Here is a 22,130-nt window from a genome sequence, read left to right on the forward strand (position 1 = left end):
TCTTGCATTCCTTGCTAACCAAATACTCTCTGCTGGTGGTCATCCCTCCCAAATCTTCATATTGAATGGGATGATCCTGAGTGCAGGAACTATGTTGTTTTACAGGTGTCCCAGCATGCAGCCAAGTGCATTCCTGCCATGGTGTGTCCAGAGGTCACGGAGCAGATCCGCCGTGAAATTGCTGCATCTCTGCATCAGCGCAAGGGAGACTTTGCTTGCTATTTTCTGACTGACCTTGTGACGTTTACCTTGCCTGCAGGTAGCTACAAAACCCTTCTTCCTGCTGGAAGATTTTATTGCTTGGCCACTAGTTGAAAGTTAGGTATCTTGACTTTTTGGAGGTGATGTGTGTGTAGGTTTTATTCATTGAGAGCCTTATTAATTTATTTATTAAGAGTTTTATTTATTAAGACCTATTTTATTAGGTCAGATTTAGCAGTTGAATTTGGTTACTCAGTATTTGCACACTTCAGTCCATACATTGTTCCTGTGAACTGAGCATCCGTTGTCCTACTTAAGACATGAAGAAATAGAAGAAAAGTGGTGTGTTCTAAGAAAAAGCTGTGTTTAAAGTGAAGATTGGAGCCCAGACATTTCTGGTCCATGATGTGACTTTTCACATGGCTATTTTAGCTTCCAGTCCTTGCTGTTGAGGCCCAGAGCTATTCTTTTTACCTAGTTGTAGCAATAGCACTTTTTGAATACTTTTGAGGTGCTCTGAGATCAAGAGAATGTTTACCTATTAACAAGGAGCTATTAGAAGACTTTTAATCTTCAAAAGCTGTTTCCTTTAATAGAAGTGCTACCACTAGTCAGAAAACGTGCAGCTGCAAACTGTGCCAATCAGCAGGTCTGTTTGTCTTTTTTATAAAACATTGCAAGAATTCTATTTGGAACCCCTTTGGTCGAGTGTTACCTCATCTCCTCTACAAAATTCTGGATAATATTTACCGCTTGTGCACCTGACTGAGGTGCTGTATTCAGTTGCACTCTGTGGGTTGTGTGTGAGAGGCACATGAGGTGTCTGGGAGAGTAAAATTTCATTGCTTTTTAGGGGAGAGAGGGGAAAGAGGCAACAAGGATTTCTTAACATGTGAGAAATGTTCTCTCCAGAGCTTAAGAATTTGTTTAGTATTTTCAAGAGAGACATCTTAAAGCACTGTGCAGATTTTTGACTCATGTAATAGCTGGTTAGTAATTAAAAAATAAAGCCGTTCAAAAGCTTTTATGCATCAAGATTTTCCACTTTCCTCACACTTTGCCAACTGCACATCTTTTGCAGTTTGGCTCCAGAGAGCATTTCCAAGCATAGAAATATAAATCACACAATCCTGCTCAAATATTACCTGAACAATGTAGTTTAGGAATCAGTTTCCACTCGACCTTTCAGATTAACAGACTGGATCCTCCTAAAAAGCAAATGCCTGGATATTAGAGAGCCAAGCTTTTACATTGATTACTGGTCACTGCAAGCAGTTTTAGCTTAAAAAGCCCCAATCAATCATTAAAAAAAAAAAAAGACCACCCCACATCACCCTGCCTGCACCAGGCATTAATGTGCTTCAGTAGCAACTCATGTGCCTAAATGTGGGCTTAAAAGCCCTGGGGTTTGGACATCTGAGCAGGACTGGCAGCTCCCACACTGCAATTAAAAGAGATCTTTGTGTCCTTGAAATACCACTTGGGCCCCGGTCCTTATCCCCTAAAGTGCCTAAAGGGATGCTGGATGTTCCTGTTCCTATTTTATTACTCCCTTAACTTTCACATGTTGAAGTTTCATGATTGTGCTGAAACCAGCGAAGTTTCTCTGGTTGCTGCTCTGCCTGGCAACCCTTTCCTGCTTATCCTCTGTTGGAATGCAGGCCAGGAGCAAATATTTACTGTGTGGCACATGCTGAGTTTTAGAATGTGTGACAGTGTTTGTTGCTTCAAATGATACAGCGGTCACAAAACAGTTCTGCCCATGGTACAGTTTTCCACCTTTTTTTTCCCCTTCTTTTTTATGAGGCAGTTGCAAATTCTGTCTGTAATGCTCTTGGAGCAGTTGTCAGTACTGGCATTTTCTATGGCATAGCTCAATAGTTTTCCCATTTCTTGTTTTTTAACTTGCTGCAGACTGTTGAGGTTCTCAGAACTGTTTCATTGAAGCCTGAATGAGATCACAAAGGAGGGGAATGTTCTGGAGAAGAACACATCCCTTGGCAAACTGTACCTGTCCATTGGGATAGACTGCAGAGGAGAAGCCATTCCAGATGGGTGCAAAAGCATTGCTTAGGGTTGAAGCTGTGCTAACATATAATAGGGTTGAAAGTAAAAACACTATTTTGTTAAATTTCTCACCTCAAAGTAGTTCTCCTCTTTCTCCTTCAGAGAAATCCAGTCTTACCCTATGCCTGCTGTGATGATCCTTTCTGCATCAGAGGTGTGACAGTGAGGCTGAGATGCAAACCTGCCTCAGCAGCTCTGCAAAGCCTTGGGTCACACATGACAACAGCTTTCCAGAGGAGGTGTTAGTGCTGATAGGGCTAAAGCTGTTCTGTGAGCTCTCCTGAGCAGCAGCTGCTGATGCCTCTTTTACAGTAACATTTAGTGACTCTTGTATTTGCATTCTATTTTTTCAGATATTGAAGATTTACCGCCCACAGTCCAGGAAAAATTATTTGATGAAGTACTTGACAGAGATGTTCAGAAAGGTAAATGCTCTGAGAACAGCTGGGATCACTCCTGGCTTTTCATTAGAGAATGTGTCTCTTACTAAAAATAGACTACATATGTCTGTATATACGTGGCTCTGTCCATGAACATGTTTTAAATAGAGATTGGATGTTTTCAACTGCATCTGCACCCTGGAATTCATAAAGTCACAGAATGGTTTGGGCTGGAAGGGACCTTGAAGACCTTCTAGACCAGGTTGCTCCAAACCAGCAACTTCCAGAATGGGGCAGCCACAGCTTCTCTGGGCAGCCTGTGCCAGGGCTCACCACTCTCACAGGGAGCAATTTCTTCCCAACATCCCATGTAACCCTGCTCTGTGGTAGTGGGATGCCATCCCCCTTGTCCTGTCACTACATGCCCATGTAAAATTATTTTAATTTTAACATTTCCAGTCTATTTATGAGGCAGAGGGAGAATGGAGTCTGTAGAAATCATGTTTGTAGAGCTTTTAAAAAATCTTTAAAAGTCAGTTTTGAGTCACAAGCTTTTTAAGGAAAACTGAAAAAAATCTTTTCATTTCAGTAACAATTCTCAAACAAATGATGTGGGACCTGTGGTTTGGTTTTGGTTTATTTTATTGACAGTAGAAGAAATTTCCACAGCCAGTGCAGTTGACCTGTTCATGTTGATGCCTTGTGAAGGCTGCCCTAGAACAGAGGCTGGACAGAATTCCAGAATAAAGCAGGGATTTATTCAAAGCATCTCCTCCATGGATCCACCTTGGGCAGCACCAGAGCCCAGCCAGGGCTGCACCCAAGATGAACCAAAATGGCCCCAAAATGCACGGCCGGGCACGGGCTCTGTCCCTGGGATCAGTTCTGCTCCATTTGCACCTTGCAGTTCATTGTCCCATTCCAGCTTTAGCCCCTGCAGTCCCACCCTGCTTGTTTTTCTCTCTCCAGCCCACGGGGTTTGTGCTCTTGGGCTGAGATTTGGATCATTTGTCCTTGGTGCCCAGCTGGAGCAGGAATTGTTTTGTCTCCCTGCTCTGGGCACAAAGCTCACCATCTCGTAATAGGAGGCTCAGAAGCACACTGAAGCAGCACAGAACCTGAAACATAGAAAAGCTAAACCTGAGGCATCAACTGTAGTATGAAGACAGAGTGTAAAACAGAGTTTTATTCATGCAAAGGGGGAGATCATTGAGACTATGCCATTATTGTGCTGTCTGAATTCCCTGAGATAAATAAGAGCTTGTTTAAGAGCTGGCTGTGCCGTTGCAGAGCTGGAGGAGGAGTCTCCCATCATCAACTGGTCCCTGGAGCTGGGGACACGCCTGGACAGCAGGCTGTACGCACTTTGGAACCGCACGGCCGGGGACTGCCTGCTGGACTCTGTGCTCCAGGCCACCTGGGGCATCTACGACAAGGACTCCGTGCTGCGCAAGGCTCTGCACGACAGTTTACACGACTGCTCCCACTGGTGAGTCTGGGCAGCTTCTGCACGTGCTGCAGCAGCACAACCCCACTGCCACCCCTAAACCAGCCTTGGTTTGAAGAGACAGGTGTCTGCTGAGGAAGGAAGGAGCCTCCCCTGAAATGGAAAATGCAAACCCCCTCCCTCTGAATTATTATAATTTTGAAATTAAGGGGCTCTCAGGCAAAGATATTGGAATAGGAATAACAGTTCTTTATTAGGAAAATTAAAAATACAAATGCAAGAGTACAAAAAAAACCAACAAACCACCGAGAGAGTCAGAATAGGAGCTGACCCCCTGTGTGTCAGGGGGGTGGCACAGCCCCATCCCATGGGGGCTCAGCCCTCCTGCAGTGCCAGCTGTGGCTCTGCTGGAGCAGGGATCCTGCACAAGGGGGGAGTTTTCCTCTGCAGCTCCAGGGCTGCTGGAGATGGGCCTGGGCTCCCTCTGGCCATGCAGGGCAGCAGAAGCTGCTCCTCTGGCAATGCACTGGGCAAAGGCTGCTGGGGTGTCCCAAACCTCAGATTGTACCCAGGCAGGAATGCTTGGCTCCTCCCCTGGGTGGAGCATCTCCCCATGGGATGATGGAATTGGATCAGCCAGGCAGGGACACTCATGGATGGGACACTCACTGGCCATGGACAGAAGAGGGAGGATTGGTTGTGGAAGAGACAAAGAAAACTGCCCAATGAACAGAGATAACTGCCCCATCTCTAACAGATGGCAATAGAATACACACCCCCAGCCACATACTGCATTGCAGCCCAAGACGCCTGTGGGTTGTGCTCCTCAAAGCTGTCCAGTCCCCATGGTCCCAGCTGGGATCTTCATCTCATGTTTTAAATAGGAGCACTGGAAATTTGGATGCTGTGAACTCAGGGATGGTGTGTGATGCTCAGCAAATGGCGTTTCAAACACTAAAATGCTTTATACTTGTCAGGCATGCACTAACCACAGATACTGCAGCTGCAGTTTGTGTCCTGGCAATGTAAATCATGCACATGCCATGCCTTGCTGCTTGGTGGGAGCTGTGCAGAAGATTGTTAGTAGGAGATAGCCTTTTATTCTTTATAAACTTTTCAGTGTTTTCATTCCATCTGCTCAGTTACACCTTTACTCAGGATTGCACTTTTTATCCCTCTTCTGTCTTCTAAATAATGCCAGTAAAGCCGAGAGTGTTGACATTTAACTGGTTCTGTCATTTGGCCATAAAATTGATTTATCATTCTGTAAAACAACTTCTCTTGCTTTGCACTGACCTTCTTTAGTTGGATACTGTGGTTGTTTCCTTCTGCTAGAGGGACAATCTTAGTTGTTCTCCCAGTGGTGTCCAGCAGCTCTCCAGGGTATCCTGGACTAAGGGATGAGCTGATAAAGACTCATAATCCAGTCACAGATGATCATTTCTTTGATGTTCTTGTAGTCAAGGACAGGAGAAACACTGTCAGCACATACTGCAGAAAGAGCCTGTCCGTGTCCTCTTGCTGTACAGGAGGTCAACAAGAAGATGAATTTAGGGGTACCTGTAAGTAAATTCTGTGCTGTTGAGGGAGAACTCCCCAAATTAGCATCCAGAGCTGGGTTCCAGAAAGTTGTGCTCCAGAAGCAATTCTCCCAAGAACCAGTGTCTGAGAGGATCTGTCACTGCTTTGGAGTTGTTCAGCACGGAGTGTGCATCTCAACCATGCAGGAATGTCCCTGGCATCACAGGCAGCTCCCATGAGGCCAGAACAGAAATTTAGGATAGGCCAGGTTTTGTTCTTTATGGTAACAAAACTAAACATGGTATCTGAAAAAATGCTGCAAACTACTGAGATTTGGGCCAAATTTCCTAAAATGTTGGTGTTAATTGTGGTTGACTTACTGCTCTATCTTAACATAACTCTCACTTAGAGGCTACTCAATCTTGTTAAGCTTTTTAGTTTATGTCTAGACAGAATTTTCATTTTACTCTGAATTTGTGTAATCCTTATCCTTATTAGAAGTATAATTTTTAACTGATTGATGTGCTCCTTCAAGGGAACAGGTCTTCAGACTAGAAAGAACAAGTCTTCAAGGAACAAGTCATGTTCTTGTTAGGAACAAGTCTTTAGAATAAATCTTTTAGCCAGATTTTGTTGTGAATTGATCATTCTGTACATCCTATAAGTGCTGTATAGATTCCTTTTGAGAAGATACATTTATTTTTGTGGGCTAGGACATGTGGCTGATAGGAAGTGATGTCATCACTGGAACAGGCTTTTAAATGCAATCCCTGCTTAAACTTTTATCTAGTGGAATTATTTTTCAAAGCCTCCACAAAGACACTTAAAAATGGGTATTTTTATAGTCAGACAGAAAACACTCATGTAACTCATTTGACCTCATTTTGTTGTGTTTGTTTAGATGCTGAACAAAGAAAAATCTATTTACCAGAGACAGTCTTGTGTCTGGTACTCAGAAAAACCTCCACAGTGAAGTTCCCAGAGGCTCTGGCCTGTGGAGTCTTTTCCACTCACCTTTCAATAACTCCACTTTTTTAGTTTACACAAAAGTGTGTTTTGAAGTGCTTGTTTTTGTATTCCACCATTAGCTTTTGCTAGAGAATAGGCACATGCCCTAAGTTGACTTTCAGAATTTTATTCTTTAATGGATGCATTCAGTTCTCTTGTGTTAACCTGAAAAGTTTGCTTTAAATGAGATCAAAATCTTGTCTGATCAACTCAGGGAAGAAACTTCTTTAGGAGAACACTTTCACAATCCAGCTTTTAGGGAGTAGTTTGGTGTTCTCCTTTTTTTCTTTTTTCCCTTGAATTTTCTGGGCTTTCTCTCTGATTCTGGTGGTGTGGGAGTTTTTGTTGTTCTTTTTTTTTTCTTCTCTTTCCCCCAGAATTGGATTAAATTTCTTTCAGGAGACCTGGGAATGAATTAATTTAATACAAAGTACTGTTAGAAATTTATGAGAGAAAACAGGCAAAATGTTTATCAGGTTCAAAGGTGGAATTGTTGGTGTGTTTGGATAAAAAGTGGAATACAGATCCAGAAGATTCCCTGTAGATATTACTGTCAATTAGCTCAGACCTATCCAAATATCTTAATAATAGGAATTTAAACCATGCAAAGATTTTAGCTGGACTCAGGAAACCCAGCCGGGCTGGTGGCTGCTGTCCTACACATCAAGATTTTAGGGTGATTCCACCTTCACTGAAAGCATAGGAAAGATCTTATCCACACACACTCACTGCCTGCTGATATTCTCATGTTTTAATTAAATGAGTTCATTTCAGTGACATTTTTAATAAGCTGAAACTTCAGAATGGTTTCTTTGTCTTCACAGTAAAGGCCATTGTTTAAAAATTGGGCTTAGCACTGTTCCCTAAATCCTGGTTCCTAATACGAAGTTATGGCTTTTCCATAGTGTGGTGAGTTGGACAGAGTTAAAAATTTTAAAAAGCAAACACCTTCCTTTTAATGTGTCCTTTTTCTTGGTAAATGGTTAAATAAAATATCATGACTAAACTAAATCCCACTTTGCACATTTGATTCTTATCCACACTGCTTTACAACTCCATATAATGTAGAATTACCACCCCTTTGCTCCAAAATCTGGTATAAAACAGATTCTGCCTCTTAACCATGGGCTGTTGGAAATTGATATGCAAGCACTTTGAAGTTAATTGACTCATGATGTGGTTAAAAATAGAAAATACCTATTTTCTTTTTTTGTGTGAGAAGAATGAGAACTCCTCCTGTATGAAATGGAATGTCTTACTTATGCTCCCTGTATATCAACACTTAAATAAGCCTAAATAAGACTTAAAAAAAACCCACAAACCTGTTGCAAGAAGTATCAAACTAGGCAGGAGCCTGGTAGGAACTTGACTCATGTTTGCTGTAGGCATTGCCTTTTATTTTTAAGTGGTTCTTAAATGAAGATTGATAAATGGAGTCTCCTGAAGATAAAAAAACAAAACAAAATCCAGTTTTCCTGCTACATTCTCTCTTTCTTCCCCCTTCTTGGGATGAAGGTTAAGTACTACTGTCAGGATTATGCTGGTTGAGTAAATATTTTTGCCTTTACCACTGTTTTTCTCTCTCTCTCTCTAACATTTTAGGTTCTACACACGCTGGAAAGAGTGGGAATCGTGGTATTCCCAAAGCTTCGGTTTACATTTCTCCTTGCGAGAGGAACAGTGGCAGGAAGATTGGGCATTCATTCTCTCTCTTGCAAGCCAGGTAACAAAACTCCTTTGTCAGAGGGCTTTTGGAAAAGATAGTTTGATATCTGGAAAGAAGTTTCAGAACTAGAAGAGTTTTTTTGGGAATAAGAATATTCCTGTATGAAGGAAGAATATTCCTCTTAAGACAATGATCTTAAAATCTTACTGGGTAAGCTCTGCTGCTGGTATGGAAAGGTTAATTTGAAATGATAATTTTTGAGCTTCCTGCTAAGCAGTGCAACACAAAAAAAGAATTGTGGTATTAGAGTGAAGTCTGTAGAACAAACTCATAGGCAATCATATGTTTAATATCCAGCTTCTGCTGCACTTTGACCTCCCAAACACACCTCCAAATCTGTCAGCTTACACTGCTCCAACTCCAGCAAGCTGAGATTTTATAACTCCCCTCCAAAATGAGATTTACATTCCTATAAGCTTCCAGCTATGGCAGTATTTTTAGCTCCTCTTTTAAAGTATAAACATGATTTTGGTGCTATTTTTTCAAGATTTGTTTTGTATGTGCCCTTTTCCTATCATCAAAAGGTATTTGCCTTAAAGTGCCCTCAGATGAAGGAATTATTTTTAGACCTAACATTATGTAGAGTTTCACTTCTAAGTGGGGAATGAAATCCATTACATTGAATCTGGGCAATAGGACAGAGAATTATTACTGACAGCTGACAGCTGAAATGTTTTTCCTTATTTCCAATAATTTTCCAGTCTTTTGTTTTTCCTGTCAAAGCTTTATCACTCTTAAAAGCATTTTCTCTCTCAATTTGAAAACTTTTTCAAATTTTAAAGTAGAGGATGGTAAGTTCTGTTTCAAGTGATGTTTTTCTTTGTGTTTGGTTCAGCCTGGAGCGAGTTTGGAGCAGACACACATTTTTGTACTTGCACATATTCTTAGAAGACCAATTATAGTTTATGGAGTAAAATATTACAAGAGTTTTCGGGGAGAAACATTAGGATATACCCGCTTCCAAGGTAAGCCTTTCATTTTTTTAATTCACTTTTCAACAGGGGTGGGCTGTAAATCACTAGGGACATGAAGTGACTGTCTGGAAAAGGAGGGAATACTATTGTAGATAAATTTTCATTTGCTATTAAAAAGAACAAAATAATCCTCTCCAAACCTGAAGTTTTTCATTTTATAGTGTGCATGGTGCCTGTAAAAGTGAATTGCATGATACTTTAAATGGGAATTTAAAAAATTTATCTGTGTTTTAGTGATTCACACTTTACAGCAAGTGTGAATACTGACTAATTTCTCATGAATACTACAATTTTGCATAGGTTGATCAGGTTCTTTCTGAATTTTTTTTTCCTCCTTGGCTTCAGAACAGCCTGACTGTCCTTAAGATAAATATGAAGATGATTCAGTCTAGTTTTGCTTAGACTTAACATCTGTAGATTTCTAAAGATGCATTTTCTGCTTTGCAAGCCAAATCTGTGTTTGGGCAACTTTCCCCTCTGTGACATGCCAATACTTTATTATTCAAATAATAAAACATGAGAGGGAATTGGGAGCATCTGCACAAACTGAGCTGTAAACAGAACCATGGGGAAGGAGCTGTGTGTGTTCCAGGGGGTTGGGACATTTGTTTTGCCCACAGTTCATGTTCCTGGCTTCAAGTACATCTGCTTGGTGATGACCTACTCCTTATTTATAGCTTAGCTGAGGACTTCCCAAAACGTCTTTGTGTTTTGACAGAAAAAAATGTGGTGACTTTGGAAGGAGGCAAGGCCATGATCTGTATAAAACACTAAGGCCATAATGTGTAGAAAACACTAAACAATAATTTATAACTATTTAGAGTCTTGGTTTCTAAGTTTGGGGCAATAACAAAACTTCATGTAGGAAAATTGATTACCTTTTTGAAGAGTCTAAAAGTTTAGTAGTCATTGTAGTTAGATGTTAACTTTTGTTTTGTTTATGAAAGACTGGGAAGGAACAGTTACTTGTGTCACTTAAATCTGACACTCCAGCTTTCTGTTGCTTTTAACTCCCAAGGCTTAAGGTTTGCAAAGGTTTTATTTCCTAGATTGGGCATCAAGGCAGACAAGTGTTACATGGCCTAAATGTGCTGAAATTTTCTTGTTCTGTGAACCAGAAGGAAACTGGTTGCCTGGAACTCTCTTTTACTGCACACAGGTTGTCAGGAATTCAGGCAGCCAAATAGTTCCAGCTTGAGATTTGCTTGCCACAAGCCCCATCCATGCATGCATGGAAACAGCCCTGGGAACAGGTGAACTTGGAGTCCTGTGTCCCAGCAGCTGCAATTGCTCCTCTCCCTGGCCAGCCACATTTTTGTGGTCAATGTGTGCTCATCCAGTGCCATTGGCACAGCTGAAACCCAGCTGATGGCCTGGCATGGGGTGGGCTGCCAGGAGGACTCTCCTGCCCTGGGCCTGTGTGTGGGCTCTGCTCAGCACCTGGAGCTCTGGGGAGTGCTGGGGTGTCCCTGCCTCTGTTTAACATCACATCCACCAGAAAAGTCCCTGGAAGTGTCCAAGGCCAGGTTGGACCGGGCTTGGAACCACCTGGGAAGGTGGAAGGTTGGGCAGGGGGTGGAACTGGATGGGCTTTAAGGTCCCTTCCAACCCAAACCACTCTGTAATGGAAATGGGGAATTGAATTTTTTTAATGCTTGTTCAACATGATGGTTCAGTTTGTAGCACCCTCTTAGCCACCCCTAAAATACTCTCCCTGACAGGAATTTTTTTTTCCCAGGGATTCTTTGTTCCAGCTTGTCATCTTTGCTGTAGCTGCTGTGAATCCCATAATTGCCAGCCTCCTTGTTCCCCAGATTCCAGCTGACTGTTAATTCTTTAAATCTTAAAGCTTCAGTGGTGGAAGATCTGTTTTCTCAAGCCCTAGCTATGACCCTCCTGGTCTAGCCACGTGTATTTAGTGGCACAAATGTACAGCTTTTAAAATTGAACAGGAAAAGCAATGATTGACTGAAGTGATCATCAGGTCAGGCTGCAGAAACTAAATCCTATCTGGGTGGCTTCAGGATAGGTGTCAGCCCATACTCTTTATTTTCTGTGGCTTGTGTTCATGTCAACTGTTGTTACATGACCTTCTGGCTTTATATCAGAGTGACTTTTATAACTCTGAAGAGCACTAGATAGTCTCCCTGGCAATGTTTGAAATTCTTTTCTTGTGGAGCTCATCACGGTGTTGAGGAGGAATGGAAAGTGCAGTGCAGCCTTCTGTCTTGGGGAAATGATTAGTGTGGAATTTTCACCAGGATGAAACAATGGTGAAAGAAGATTTCCAAACACTTGCTGAATTTCAGTGTAGAGATGGAGGCAAACAGATGAGTTTCAGTCCTGAAAGGTGACAAAGCTGTGCTCCCAGGAATTGAGGGACTGTCTTCCTTACATTTGACTGGATGTCATTTCAGTGTAAATTTTAATTTTGAGTGGATGTTTGGTTCTTTCCCTTAATGCAGAGGTTTGAAACTTTCTGGTGAACACTTATCCTGTGTTCTTCACTTTTTGTGTTTAACATTGCTTTAGAGTGAGACTTAATAATGGGGACAAGAAGGAGGGCTAAGAAGGTATTGAAAGGATCTGTCTTTAAATTGAGATGTTGTAAAAACTTGTATGACTCTTAACTTTAAACAAATGGCAAGACTTTCAGGTAGCTCTTGATTGCTAATTCAAAAACAAGGAGGGGAGAAAAAAAGGCACAATAATTTACTGGTAGCCCCCATTTATTTTTACTGCAGTACAAAAAGATGAGCTCAACATTTCAGCAGAGCCTCCAAAGCCAGCCCTGCCTCAGATTCCCATTTTAGCGTTGCCCTTCCCTCTCCATGGCTGTGGAAGAGCTGTTTGCAGCAGCAGCTGTACTAGGAGGGGTTGCTATGCTACATGTGCACTTGAGTTTATGTGGGGCTATTTTTAACCTGTCACAAGGTGAGCTGTGCTTTTGCTTAAGTTGTCTTGCAGCAGTACACACCAAGAATTATTTATGTTCCTGGAAGAAAGGAGTTCCAGTTTTATTTTGAGACCTCGAGCAAATTGCTGTCTTTATTGCTAAAAATGGTGATGAGAAAAAGTGCAGTTCTCAGAAACTGTGACATCAGGTGTTAGTTGTAGCTGAGCAAAGTAGTATCAGCTTTTTGGTGCTTTTTCCTTTTTTTTTTTTTTTTTAATTGATGTGTGTTAATTTAATCTGTGAGTACTGTATATGAGCAGTCCCATTCTCTGGGATGGGTTACATCAGTGCTGAGTAACATTTTGTGCAGTGAGTTCTTTTAATGATAAGTTTTGTGAGCAGATGGTGGAATTTTTGCTCTGGTAAAAATAGACATCTGACTGTAACCTTTATTTCTGTCATGCAGAATCTTTTTTTTCTTCAGTTTTAAGAAGAATTATCAAACATGAAAGGCAGCTTTTCTAATCTTGTTTTTTGTTCATCACTGCACTATAGACCATAAATTTTAGGGCTGTGGTAATGTAGTGGTTGACTGTAATCTCCTGTGTTTAAACTTGTATTGCAAAGATTGACTTGTGTTAATTAACAACAATTAGCTCTACTGCACAGTGTGGCCTGTGTCAGTGCAGACCAAACCATGCAGGTTTTAAATGTGATGTGCTTCTCTTTGGCCCAAACCACAAGGTTTGTATCAAAATCCTTCCTTGTTGAGCAGCGGTTCTGAGCCTTCCCCTGTGCTTTCCTTGCCCACAGGTGTGTATTTGCCTTTGTTATGGGAACAGAGTTTTTGTTGGAAAAGTCCCATAGCTCTGGGCTACACGAGGGGCCATTTCTCCGCCCTGGTTGCCATGGAGAATGACGGCTATGGCAATCGAGGCGCTGGTGCTAATTTGAACACTGACGATGATGTTACTGTTACTTTTCTACCCTTGGTGGACAGCGAGAGGAAATTATTGCACATTCACTTCCTTTCTGCTCAAGAGGTAAGAAAGAAACACCTGGTGTGTGCTGGGGACTTTGTCACAGCTGCTCCCTGAAGCTCAGCAATATTTGTAGCCTCCTGAATTTTTAGTGTCCACAGAATTCCTGGGACTGTGCTATTCTGGTTAATTATTGCTGCTCCCTTCCCCATCATTGCAGGTGATTTTGGAAGGTATTTTCCCACAAATTTGATGCTTATTTACAGCTCAGTGGTCAATCAGCTGTAAATAACTGATTGACCATTGACAACGTAACTTCATTGACCATGTAAATCACAGAATCATAGAATCACAGGATATCCTGAGCTGGAAGGGACCCACAAGGATCATTCAGTCCAACTCCTGGTGCTGCACAGGACACCCCAACAATCCCACCCTGTGCCTGAGAGCACTGAATATCAGCATGCCTAGAAAAGGACACAAAAATAAGGGTTCTGTCACTAAGGCAAGACTGAAATCTGCCTTTTGGGGTTTTTTTTCCTAGAAGATGAAACACAAATATTGGCCTACAGTTGCAGCATTTTCCACCTTCTATTCTAATGAAACTCAACTCATTTTTGCTTTAATAACTATGATAAAAATGTGGAATTACTTCCCTGAAGGGTGTGCATGGGTGAGGGGAGGGCTGGAAAACTGAAGTAATTGCAGAAATTGGGCATTCTGTAAATAAAAGGAGAAAAATACGAGCTTCATGTCTAGAAAGTGATGTTTCCTTAGCAAGCCATGACATTTGTTATATTTTACAAGAGAAAATATTTCATGTTGAGAACTTATAAAAATGTGTTTGTAAAGCCAGAAAGCTCTGTTAGGACTTCCCTCTTTATATATGATGCCTACTTTAGATAAATAGATGCTTAAAAATAACTGAAGGCCGTACTGGAAATAAACATGTGAAAAATGGAGAAAGAAACTAAAATGGAGGAGAAGAGTTGGAGAGTACTTCCAGAGCCTTTGGTTAAAAATGCAGTGGGCATCAGTTTTCCGTTTGTGGGTGTGATGCTTTGGAGTGAGTGCCTAGAAGAGAGGCAAGATTGGGAGAATCCTAGACGAGATTAAGAGGATCCAGCGGGGCGTGCTTGGAGCAGGGCCGGCGCTGGGCGTTTGGGAGAAAGGGATGTTTCCTTAGCAAGCCATGATATTTGTTATATTTTACAAGAGAAAATATTTCATGTTGAGAACTTATAAAAATGTGTTTGTAAAGCCAGAAAGCTCTGTTAGGACTTCCCTCTTTATATATGATGCCTACTGTAGATAAATAGCTGCTTAAAAATAACTGAAGGCCGTACTGGAAATAGACATGTGAAAAATGGAGAAAGAAACTAAAATGGAGGAGAAGAGTTGGAGAGTACTTCCAGAGCCTTTGGTTAAAAATGCAGCGGGCATCAGTTTTCCCTTTGTGGGTGTGATGCTTTGGAGTGAGTGCCTAGAAGAGAGCCGAGATGGGGAGAATCCTAGACAAGATGAGAGGATGCAGTGGGGCGCAAGGGCCGGCGCTGGGCGTTCGGGAAGCCTCACTGCTGGTGTTTTGTGTGCCCCAAAGATAGGCAACGAGGAGCAGCAGGAGAAGCTGCTGCGGGAGTGGCTGGACTGCTGCGTGACCGAGGGAGGCGTCCTGGTGGCCATGCAGAAGAGCTCCCGCCGGCGCAACCACCCGCTGGTCACCCAGATGGTGGAGAAGTGGCTGGACCGCTACCGCCAGATCCGGCCCTGCACGTCCCTGTCCGACGGCGAGGAGGACGAGGATGACGACGATGAGTGAGGGGGAATAAAGTGCAAATGAGCAGCGCAGAGTGTGCGCCCCCGAGTGAGCGTTGTGCTGTAGCAGTTGGGTGTGGAGCGACCCAGGTCTAGGGGATACATGCTGGGAAGGATTCTCCGACGGCACGGGGAGAGGATGGAACGCTCATCCTGCTGCCCGCAGAGAGCCGAGTGGGCTGGACTGCAGTTTGTATAAAAACACGAAAAAGAAACAAAAAACAGCTAATTTTATTATCAAGATGGTAAAAAAAAAAAACAAAACCAAACCAAACCGACCCCATTTTTCTTTCTGACTGTAAATCTGTCTATAAATGTACCGCATGTGGTTGTGTAAGAGGTTGTGTAATAGGAAACGTATACCAGCATCTTAATTATTGCAGAGAAATTCTTCAACTAAGGGCACTTCTGAAAGCACATGTGAGCTGGATGGATATCTCCTCCCTCTGAGATTCTTTTACAGTAAAACCTGGTCTTCTCCATCACCTTTTAGATACTCTGACACATTTCCCTGAAAGGCCTTTTCCTGTGAAATCTCACTAGTGCCCAGGTCAGATTGCGAGAGGTTTTTTTTGTTTGCACAGATATCCACAGCAAGTCATAAGCAAAAATGCGTTCATTATTTTACTAATATTTTAGTTATTGCTGTGCCCACATAATAAAGTCTAAACTCTACGGAACAAACTGGAAGAGAAGCTAAATTTACATTGAGTGAAATGATTTGTTTCCTGAAAAAGCTTTTTTGGGGTTTTTTTTGCCTTTTATTTTTTCTTCTAATAGTTAATAGATTCCTTTCAGTATACATAAGGATATTTATTCAGAGAAGTGACCTAAAAGATTTTATTCCTGTGAGCATACACTAAACAAAATTGTGTGAAATCTGAGAACTTGAACACAATTGAGAATTTAATCTTGTCAAAACTCAGTCTTGCTGTGTTACAAATTACATCATTTTTATCATTTATTCTTTGATCACTCAAACTTTGCTGCAAATGAAAAAACACCTTTTTAAAGGTTACTCCTCGGTCACTGAATCTAGTGAGAATCCACTTGGCAGTTCTAATTAAAAAGAAAGAATCTATGCTCAAGTTGTTTAAAAGCACTGTTATGTATTTCTCAGTATGTAAACCTGGGAATTTCTTGCATGTTGATTGATGTGGCCATACTTAAACTTATGTAAGTTCCTAAGACTGTAAGTTCAGAGTATATTCTCCAGTAGAAATTTTTATTATATTTGATAACTTTAGCCATGTAACCTGTAATGGATAAAGTTTATCTAAAAATCTCACTGAAACACTAAAGGTTAATGCCAGTTTTTACATATACAGTGCAATTCAGGTTGTCTTGAAAAGCACTTTTGTTGGTGTGGTGGTTAAATAAGAAATTTTGCAGTAGATGAAATTGTTTTAATTAGAATTTGGAAAGAAGCCCCATAGCACCTATTTTTTATGTAGTTCAGAGCTATGGAAACCCTGAGGAAGTTGCTGCTTTTTCTTCCAAATGCTGCTTAGATGGTGTTGAAACGTGCACAACTCCTACAGAAACTTGGTGATGACACCAAAAGTAAAGAAATAATGAAGTACTGTATTAATTTTGCAATTCTCCCGTCCCAGATTCCACTGAGGTTTATTATGTCTTCACCTTTTTTGGCCATTAGATTTCCTCTGCTTGGTGCATGCCCAGATTTCCAGGTGAAGGATGAATGCTGCTCTGCCATGTGTGAGTGACCCAAATTCACCACCCAACCCCAGATACTACAGGGGTTCTTCATGAGCACACGGTCCTGCTTCAAGTTCCCTTTCTAAATCAGGGGTTTTTTTAACCTTACCTTGCAGTGAAATCCTTTTATACCTCGTCTAGCTGAGGATGTGAAGCTTTTCTGTCAGGGGAGCTGAATGCAGGGTAAGCTGGGATGAGGATTTCTGTGCCCTGAGCTGGTGTGCAGCCTGTGCTGCAGTGGTTTATGTGTCTGCTGTGACCACGGGGGTCCTAACTCAGCCAGCTTGAGGAGCTCTCAGTGGCCAGACCTGTAACTTCAGATCCCAGCCTGCCCCTGAGCAGCTGCCCTGTGGGCAGAAGGAAAAGCCCCTGATTCCATGGGCTGCTCAAGGATGCTGTGGAGTTTTCACCTCGCACCCACGTTCTTTTGGCAGTGCTGTTTGTTCGGGGAAGCAAAGCTTGTCCCAAGGGGAGAATTACCAATGTGAAAGTCTACCTTGAGCCACAGTGGCCCAGCTGTCCTGCCCTGCTCTCCTGGTGCCCATGGGCAGCCTGCACTGTGCCCCTGTCCCCCAGCCCTCCCCAGGCAGTGGAGTCCCCGTGCTCAGTTCAGCTCTTCTCACACGCATGCACCGACGAATTCCTCACTGCTCCGGCAGGACAGTCCTGGTACTTTGGATCACTTGGATTCCTTGATCATTGTTGTTTTGTTCTGATGTGCTGTTCAATGGTCTGTTCAGGTTCACATGCTTCACAGGCCCTTTGGGAGCTTTTCCAGAATCTTTTCCAGAATCAGAGTAATCCAAACCTCCTGTACTGGTAGATTGAAGAGCTGCAACCCCCGGCTTTGTGCTCGCACTGCAGTCAGTGTATGTCTGTGGCTCCTCAGTCACACACCTGAAAGTTTACAGGCACTGAGGTTAATCTGCACACACTCCCTTGCAGCTTGTCAGCAAGTTCTGCACTTTCAGCCATGAAAATACATACAAAAAATTGGGTTTCTCAATGTTATTTTCCTCATATATTGCTTGCAGCAGCACATGCTTTCCTAGCACAGAACTTAGCTTTTCATTGCTACCTCCTTTACAGCTGGTCAAGATTTTTTTTTTTCTGGTTTTATTTATGACCTCCTCAGTGAAAATCCCTGTATTTCTTTTGTTTTTAATATATTAAAATTTAGTAATTCTGGATTCTTCCAAAGTTCTGCTGCATGGCTTATGGCAAATACCCCTGAGTTGCATTTCCTCCATTACCCAGGGTGGTTTGTGTGTGTGGAGACTTTAATTTCTGCTTTTCCTTTTTCCCCCTTTTATTCAGTAACTTCCCTAATAACTTTTTAAAAGGTTTTATTCAGTGTTTGTCACCTTGGAGCTGCTTGTTTTGACAGCTACTTTGACATCTCTGGAGTTCTCCCTAGAGAAAAAGATGATTATCCTAGGAGAGCCTTCCTGTCTGCTTTCCCTGAGTGGGACAACAGCAGCATGGCTCTGTCAGCCACAAACCTTCAGCAGCAACTGTTCATTTCCAATTTCTTTGCCCAGTAATTTTCCATTTGAGAGCTGCAGCTCCTGGTGCTTTGGCATCTCCCAGCTGTGATGATATCTTCCCCTTCCATGGCTCCAATCTTTGCATGTTTTTCTGGTGTTCTCCCTGCAGGCACTTGTAACCTTTGGGATGGCTTAACCTCTGCTCCTGTTGAGCTTGTGGCACTTCTGACCTTGGTTTTGGCTGAAAGGGAAGTTGGGTGTTGGATGCAAACTCCAGCATTTTGTGAGCTTGGAGTCAGTGCTGGCACACGGATCCTGCGGCGCAGGGAGGGACCAGATTATCGAGAGACAAAGTACCAGGGCTTGTTTATTTTTAAAACAATTCTAAACCTTAACATCAATTCAGTGTTTTCCTCTTGGTTTTGATGGTCATTTTGGTGTCTCCCAAACGCTACCTGTATCTGACCTGTTTTATTTATCCCAGTTTCTCACAGAGGTCACGGATAATTCACTGCTGGGCTGTGCTGAGCACTGACAAGGAGCAATCATTCTGTAACAGGTGACCTCTTGTTTGGATGTTTGAAGCTGGTAACCAAGTTTTCAGTTTAAGCAAACAAAATACAGAGTTTTGTAACTTGGACACTTTGGTTTCAGCTTATTTTAGTCCCCATCTAACTCCATGTGTGTGGCACTTGGACACAGTGGTAAAGAAGGGTGGAAACAAGGACAGACAGGCCTTTTGCCCAGTGAGGCTCAAAGCCAGCAGCACCTCTTGAGCACTTTTTTGGCTTTATTTTCCAATGGTTTGATAATGCTTCAGCTCTTGAGAATGTACAGAAAACGTTGTTTGAGTTGTAGCTGCCTTTGTACTTAGTGGAAACCCACAGTGATCTCTTCATCACAGAATGGTCTGAGTTGGAAGGGACCTTCCCCTCCCACTGGACTGTAAACATGCACCAAGTATGACCAGAATTATGTTTCTGTACCTTATGGTTACCTCTCAGTGTCTCCAAGCCCCAGACTGCAGCGAGAGCTCTTGCCTTTCAGAAATTATAGAAATTTTATCACTTTTTATTGAAAACTGCACTGAACGCTAAATGTCCACCTTTACAATAAACAAATACAGTAACGGTAACACACTAAACCAAAACATACTGATAGCCATTGGTTTCTTTTTTGTCTGTTTGGGACAGCTCAAGATTTCTTTTTTTTTTTTTTTTTTTTGTCACAGAAACAGGAATGTACCCATACAAAGGCTCAAAACAGGCCATCTTTAAAAACAAAAGGCGGTGATTCACAAAAGACTATGAATATAACATGTAACTAGTTGATACAAATCTAATAGGATTTGTTAAAATCAGTCACATCTAATAACACATCTTGAAGTGTTCTTGTATAAAATATCACGTGAAGAAAAGAGGACTTTTATCAATGTCTAAAAAAGTGGATTTTGTTCATAGACAGTCTGACAAGTTACCATAAAAAGTGTTTCCTGAGACATAAGGAAATGCAACATTATTCTTGAACCCTTTCCAGCTCAAGACTTTTTCCACTTGATAAAATAGCTGCAGATTTAAAACTGAGAAAATATATCTGAGTACAAATAGTGTGTGAAACTTAATACTTTCTTCTTTTTTTTTTCCTTTTTTTTTCTTTTTTTTTTCTTTTATTTTTTCTTGCATCATTGCAGGGCGTAGGTGGATGCACAGCTACTTTATTCAGTGTATTGGGCAGAGAAGAGACTGGCAGTTTGGTTTTCCTTAGCCTGGGAGGGCAGTAGTCACTGCCAGGAGCCCTTCCTGCCCTTCCCATCCCACAGATCCCAGCTGGAATGGCTGGAACTTAGACCTGGCAGGAGAAATCCTGTTACACGGCACTGGCCACTGCAAAAAGGAGGAGGAGGAGCATTTTCTTTTTTTTTTCTTCCACTTCTAAGCCAGGACTGCTGCCCCCTGTTAGGAGAGGTCACCAGATGCAAGAGAAAGGAAAGGGCTGAAGCCACACAATGGTTTCTTGTTAGCTCTGTAAAGATGGCTTAATTCAGTGGCCTGGACACAGTGCAGGAGCCCTGTCCTTCCCAAGGAATTGAGGGGGGAAAAGAAATTCATTTTTATTCATGTGATTGATGCACAGATGAAGGAAACTCAACACACAATAACAGAAGTTGCTCATTAATGTATCACATCCTAGTTTTCAGCACTGCAGGGAGCAGGTGACTTCTCCAGGGCTTCTCCCCAGTCTTGGTTGCTGTCACTTTGTTGGGAACACTGGAACATCAATGATGCCTCTGTCCAAAATCAACATTACAAATTTCGTATCAAATTCTTCTCTTTTAGTTCATGTATAACTTCTTTTCCAATGTCTCTTGGTCCTAAGTTTATTGAATGGTTTTTAAATTATCTGCTATTGCTCGTTGGGGTGTTCCCTGTTGTCGCCGTGTTTCGTGGGCTGGTTGGGCGATGGAGCTTGGGAAGGATGTGCCACTGTGGGAAGGTTGTGGGTGACAGGGATGCCTCCGGGAATGATGCCCTCCATAGCTGCTGGGATTCCTCCTGGTGCCACACTGACCATCCCGGGGGGATACCTGGCCCAGGGGACACAGAGAGGCAGGTTTGTCACAGCACAGCTCATCACACGCCCCTCAGCCCACCACCACTGCAGAAAACACAGCAGAGAGATCCCACCTCCCTCCTGCAGCCAGGTTTGCTTTTCCTTTGAAGTTACAAGGGAGAGCTCAGAGTTAAACATCAACTGCTGTGCCTTGGGTAAGTGTCCTCTGCTTCACCACCGGGCCTGCAGCTTGTTCTGTGCCTTCTCACAGCCTCCTGCACCATGGGGAAGCCCTTCTCCTTTGGAAATTTGGGTAAGGAACCCTCTGGAATGTTCTCTGAAAGCCCAGATGCTGGTGTGCTGTCCCCATCATCCCTGTGTGTGGATACCTTGAACACCTACACCTGGTTTGTAAGTTTTCTCTGGAGCTGCATCTTCCTTGTGGAACAGCACAGCTCAAAGATGGGCTCAGATCTAATCTAGCTTTTCCAAGAGCAAGAGGAATTGCACACATTCCAAGAAGCAACAGTGAGTTTGAAAAAGGAGAGTAATATTTCTTCAGCTGTGATGTGGGGGCAATGAGGACAAAACCATGTGGAGCTCTGTGGCCATGTGAGGCCTGAGATGGCTCCCACTTCCCTGCAGCTGCACTGCCTTGAGGCAAGGTGGATTGGGAAGCTGGGAGGGGAAGGGAATTCCACCTGCCTGTGAAGGTGGTGAGCTGAGCCAGCTCACAGGGGCTCCAGGGCTGCAGCTCCCTGCAGAGCCAGGTTAAGCTGGGGAGCCAAGGCCTGTCCTTGGGTGCTGGCACTGCCCACGTGTTTGGGAACAAGAGTGGGAACAGGGGAGGCTTTCTCCAGGTCAGAGGGAGCCTTCCCTGCCTGGGGCCTGCATGGCCCAGGAGCTGCCAGGAGCTGTCTTGGGGCTCTGCTGCTGGGTAACTCTGGCCTGGCTCTGCCTGACATGACCTGATGTGCCCTGCAGGGTATTTTGTAGCTCAGAGTATTTTTGGCAGTGGTGATACCCCGAATGAGCCCATGCTCCAGCTCCTTGAGCCTAATGTCTCGTACCAGCACACTTGGAGCCATCTAAACAGAGCAGTAAGTAGCCCTTAATCTCGGATTAAGTGGAAATTGGGTCACCTGACTACAGCCCTATCTTTGGAGCTTTTCCCCTGGCTCATTAACCTACCTGTGAGCTGGGCCTGGCTCACAGAGGTTGCTCATGGACAGGAGCACCGAGCTGCTGCTGCAGTTCAGAACTCACATCCAGCATCTGGGGGGGTCCTGCCACTTCCAGAGACGCTGCCCAGCGACTCCCAGCCCGCAGGGATGCAGCTCTGGGAAGGGAGGGATCACC

At 42.9% G+C, this 22,130-nt stretch overlaps 2 protein-coding genes across 5 annotated transcripts in view; one reads left to right on the forward strand and one right to left on the reverse strand.

Annotated features, from left to right (window-relative positions):
* The window catches only part of ZRANB1 (zinc finger RANBP2-type containing 1), a 44,854-nt gene extending 25,481 nt beyond the window's left edge, over positions 1 to 19,373 (forward strand). The window contains exons 5-11 of the mRNA XM_066554994.1: positions 106 to 259; positions 2,622 to 2,693; positions 3,939 to 4,137; positions 8,227 to 8,347; positions 9,186 to 9,315; positions 13,034 to 13,263; positions 14,801 to 19,373. Coding sequence (XP_066411091.1) covers positions 106 to 259; positions 2,622 to 2,693; positions 3,939 to 4,137; positions 8,227 to 8,347; positions 9,186 to 9,315; positions 13,034 to 13,263; positions 14,801 to 15,019 — 1,125 coding nt within the window. The 3' untranslated portion in view covers positions 15,020 to 19,373. The remainder of the gene's footprint in view (positions 1 to 105; positions 260 to 2,621; positions 2,694 to 3,938; positions 4,138 to 8,226; positions 8,348 to 9,185; positions 9,316 to 13,033; positions 13,264 to 14,800) is intronic.
* Positions 19,272 to 22,130, reverse strand: part of CTBP2 (C-terminal binding protein 2) — a 132,406-nt gene continuing 129,547 nt past the window's right edge. For all 4 annotated transcript variants that reach the window (XM_066554992.1, XM_066554993.1, XM_066554991.1 and 1 more), the window contains one exon: positions 19,272 to 20,805. In XM_066554992.1, the coding sequence (XP_066411089.1) occupies positions 20,625 to 20,805 (181 nt within the window). In that variant the 3' untranslated portion in view covers positions 19,272 to 20,624. The remainder of the gene's footprint in view (positions 20,806 to 22,130) is intronic.

This window comes from Molothrus aeneus, chromosome 8 (assembly GCF_037042795.1).
Source record: "Molothrus aeneus isolate 106 chromosome 8, BPBGC_Maene_1.0, whole genome shotgun sequence".
Taxonomy (NCBI): domain Eukaryota; kingdom Metazoa; phylum Chordata; class Aves; order Passeriformes; family Icteridae; genus Molothrus; species Molothrus aeneus.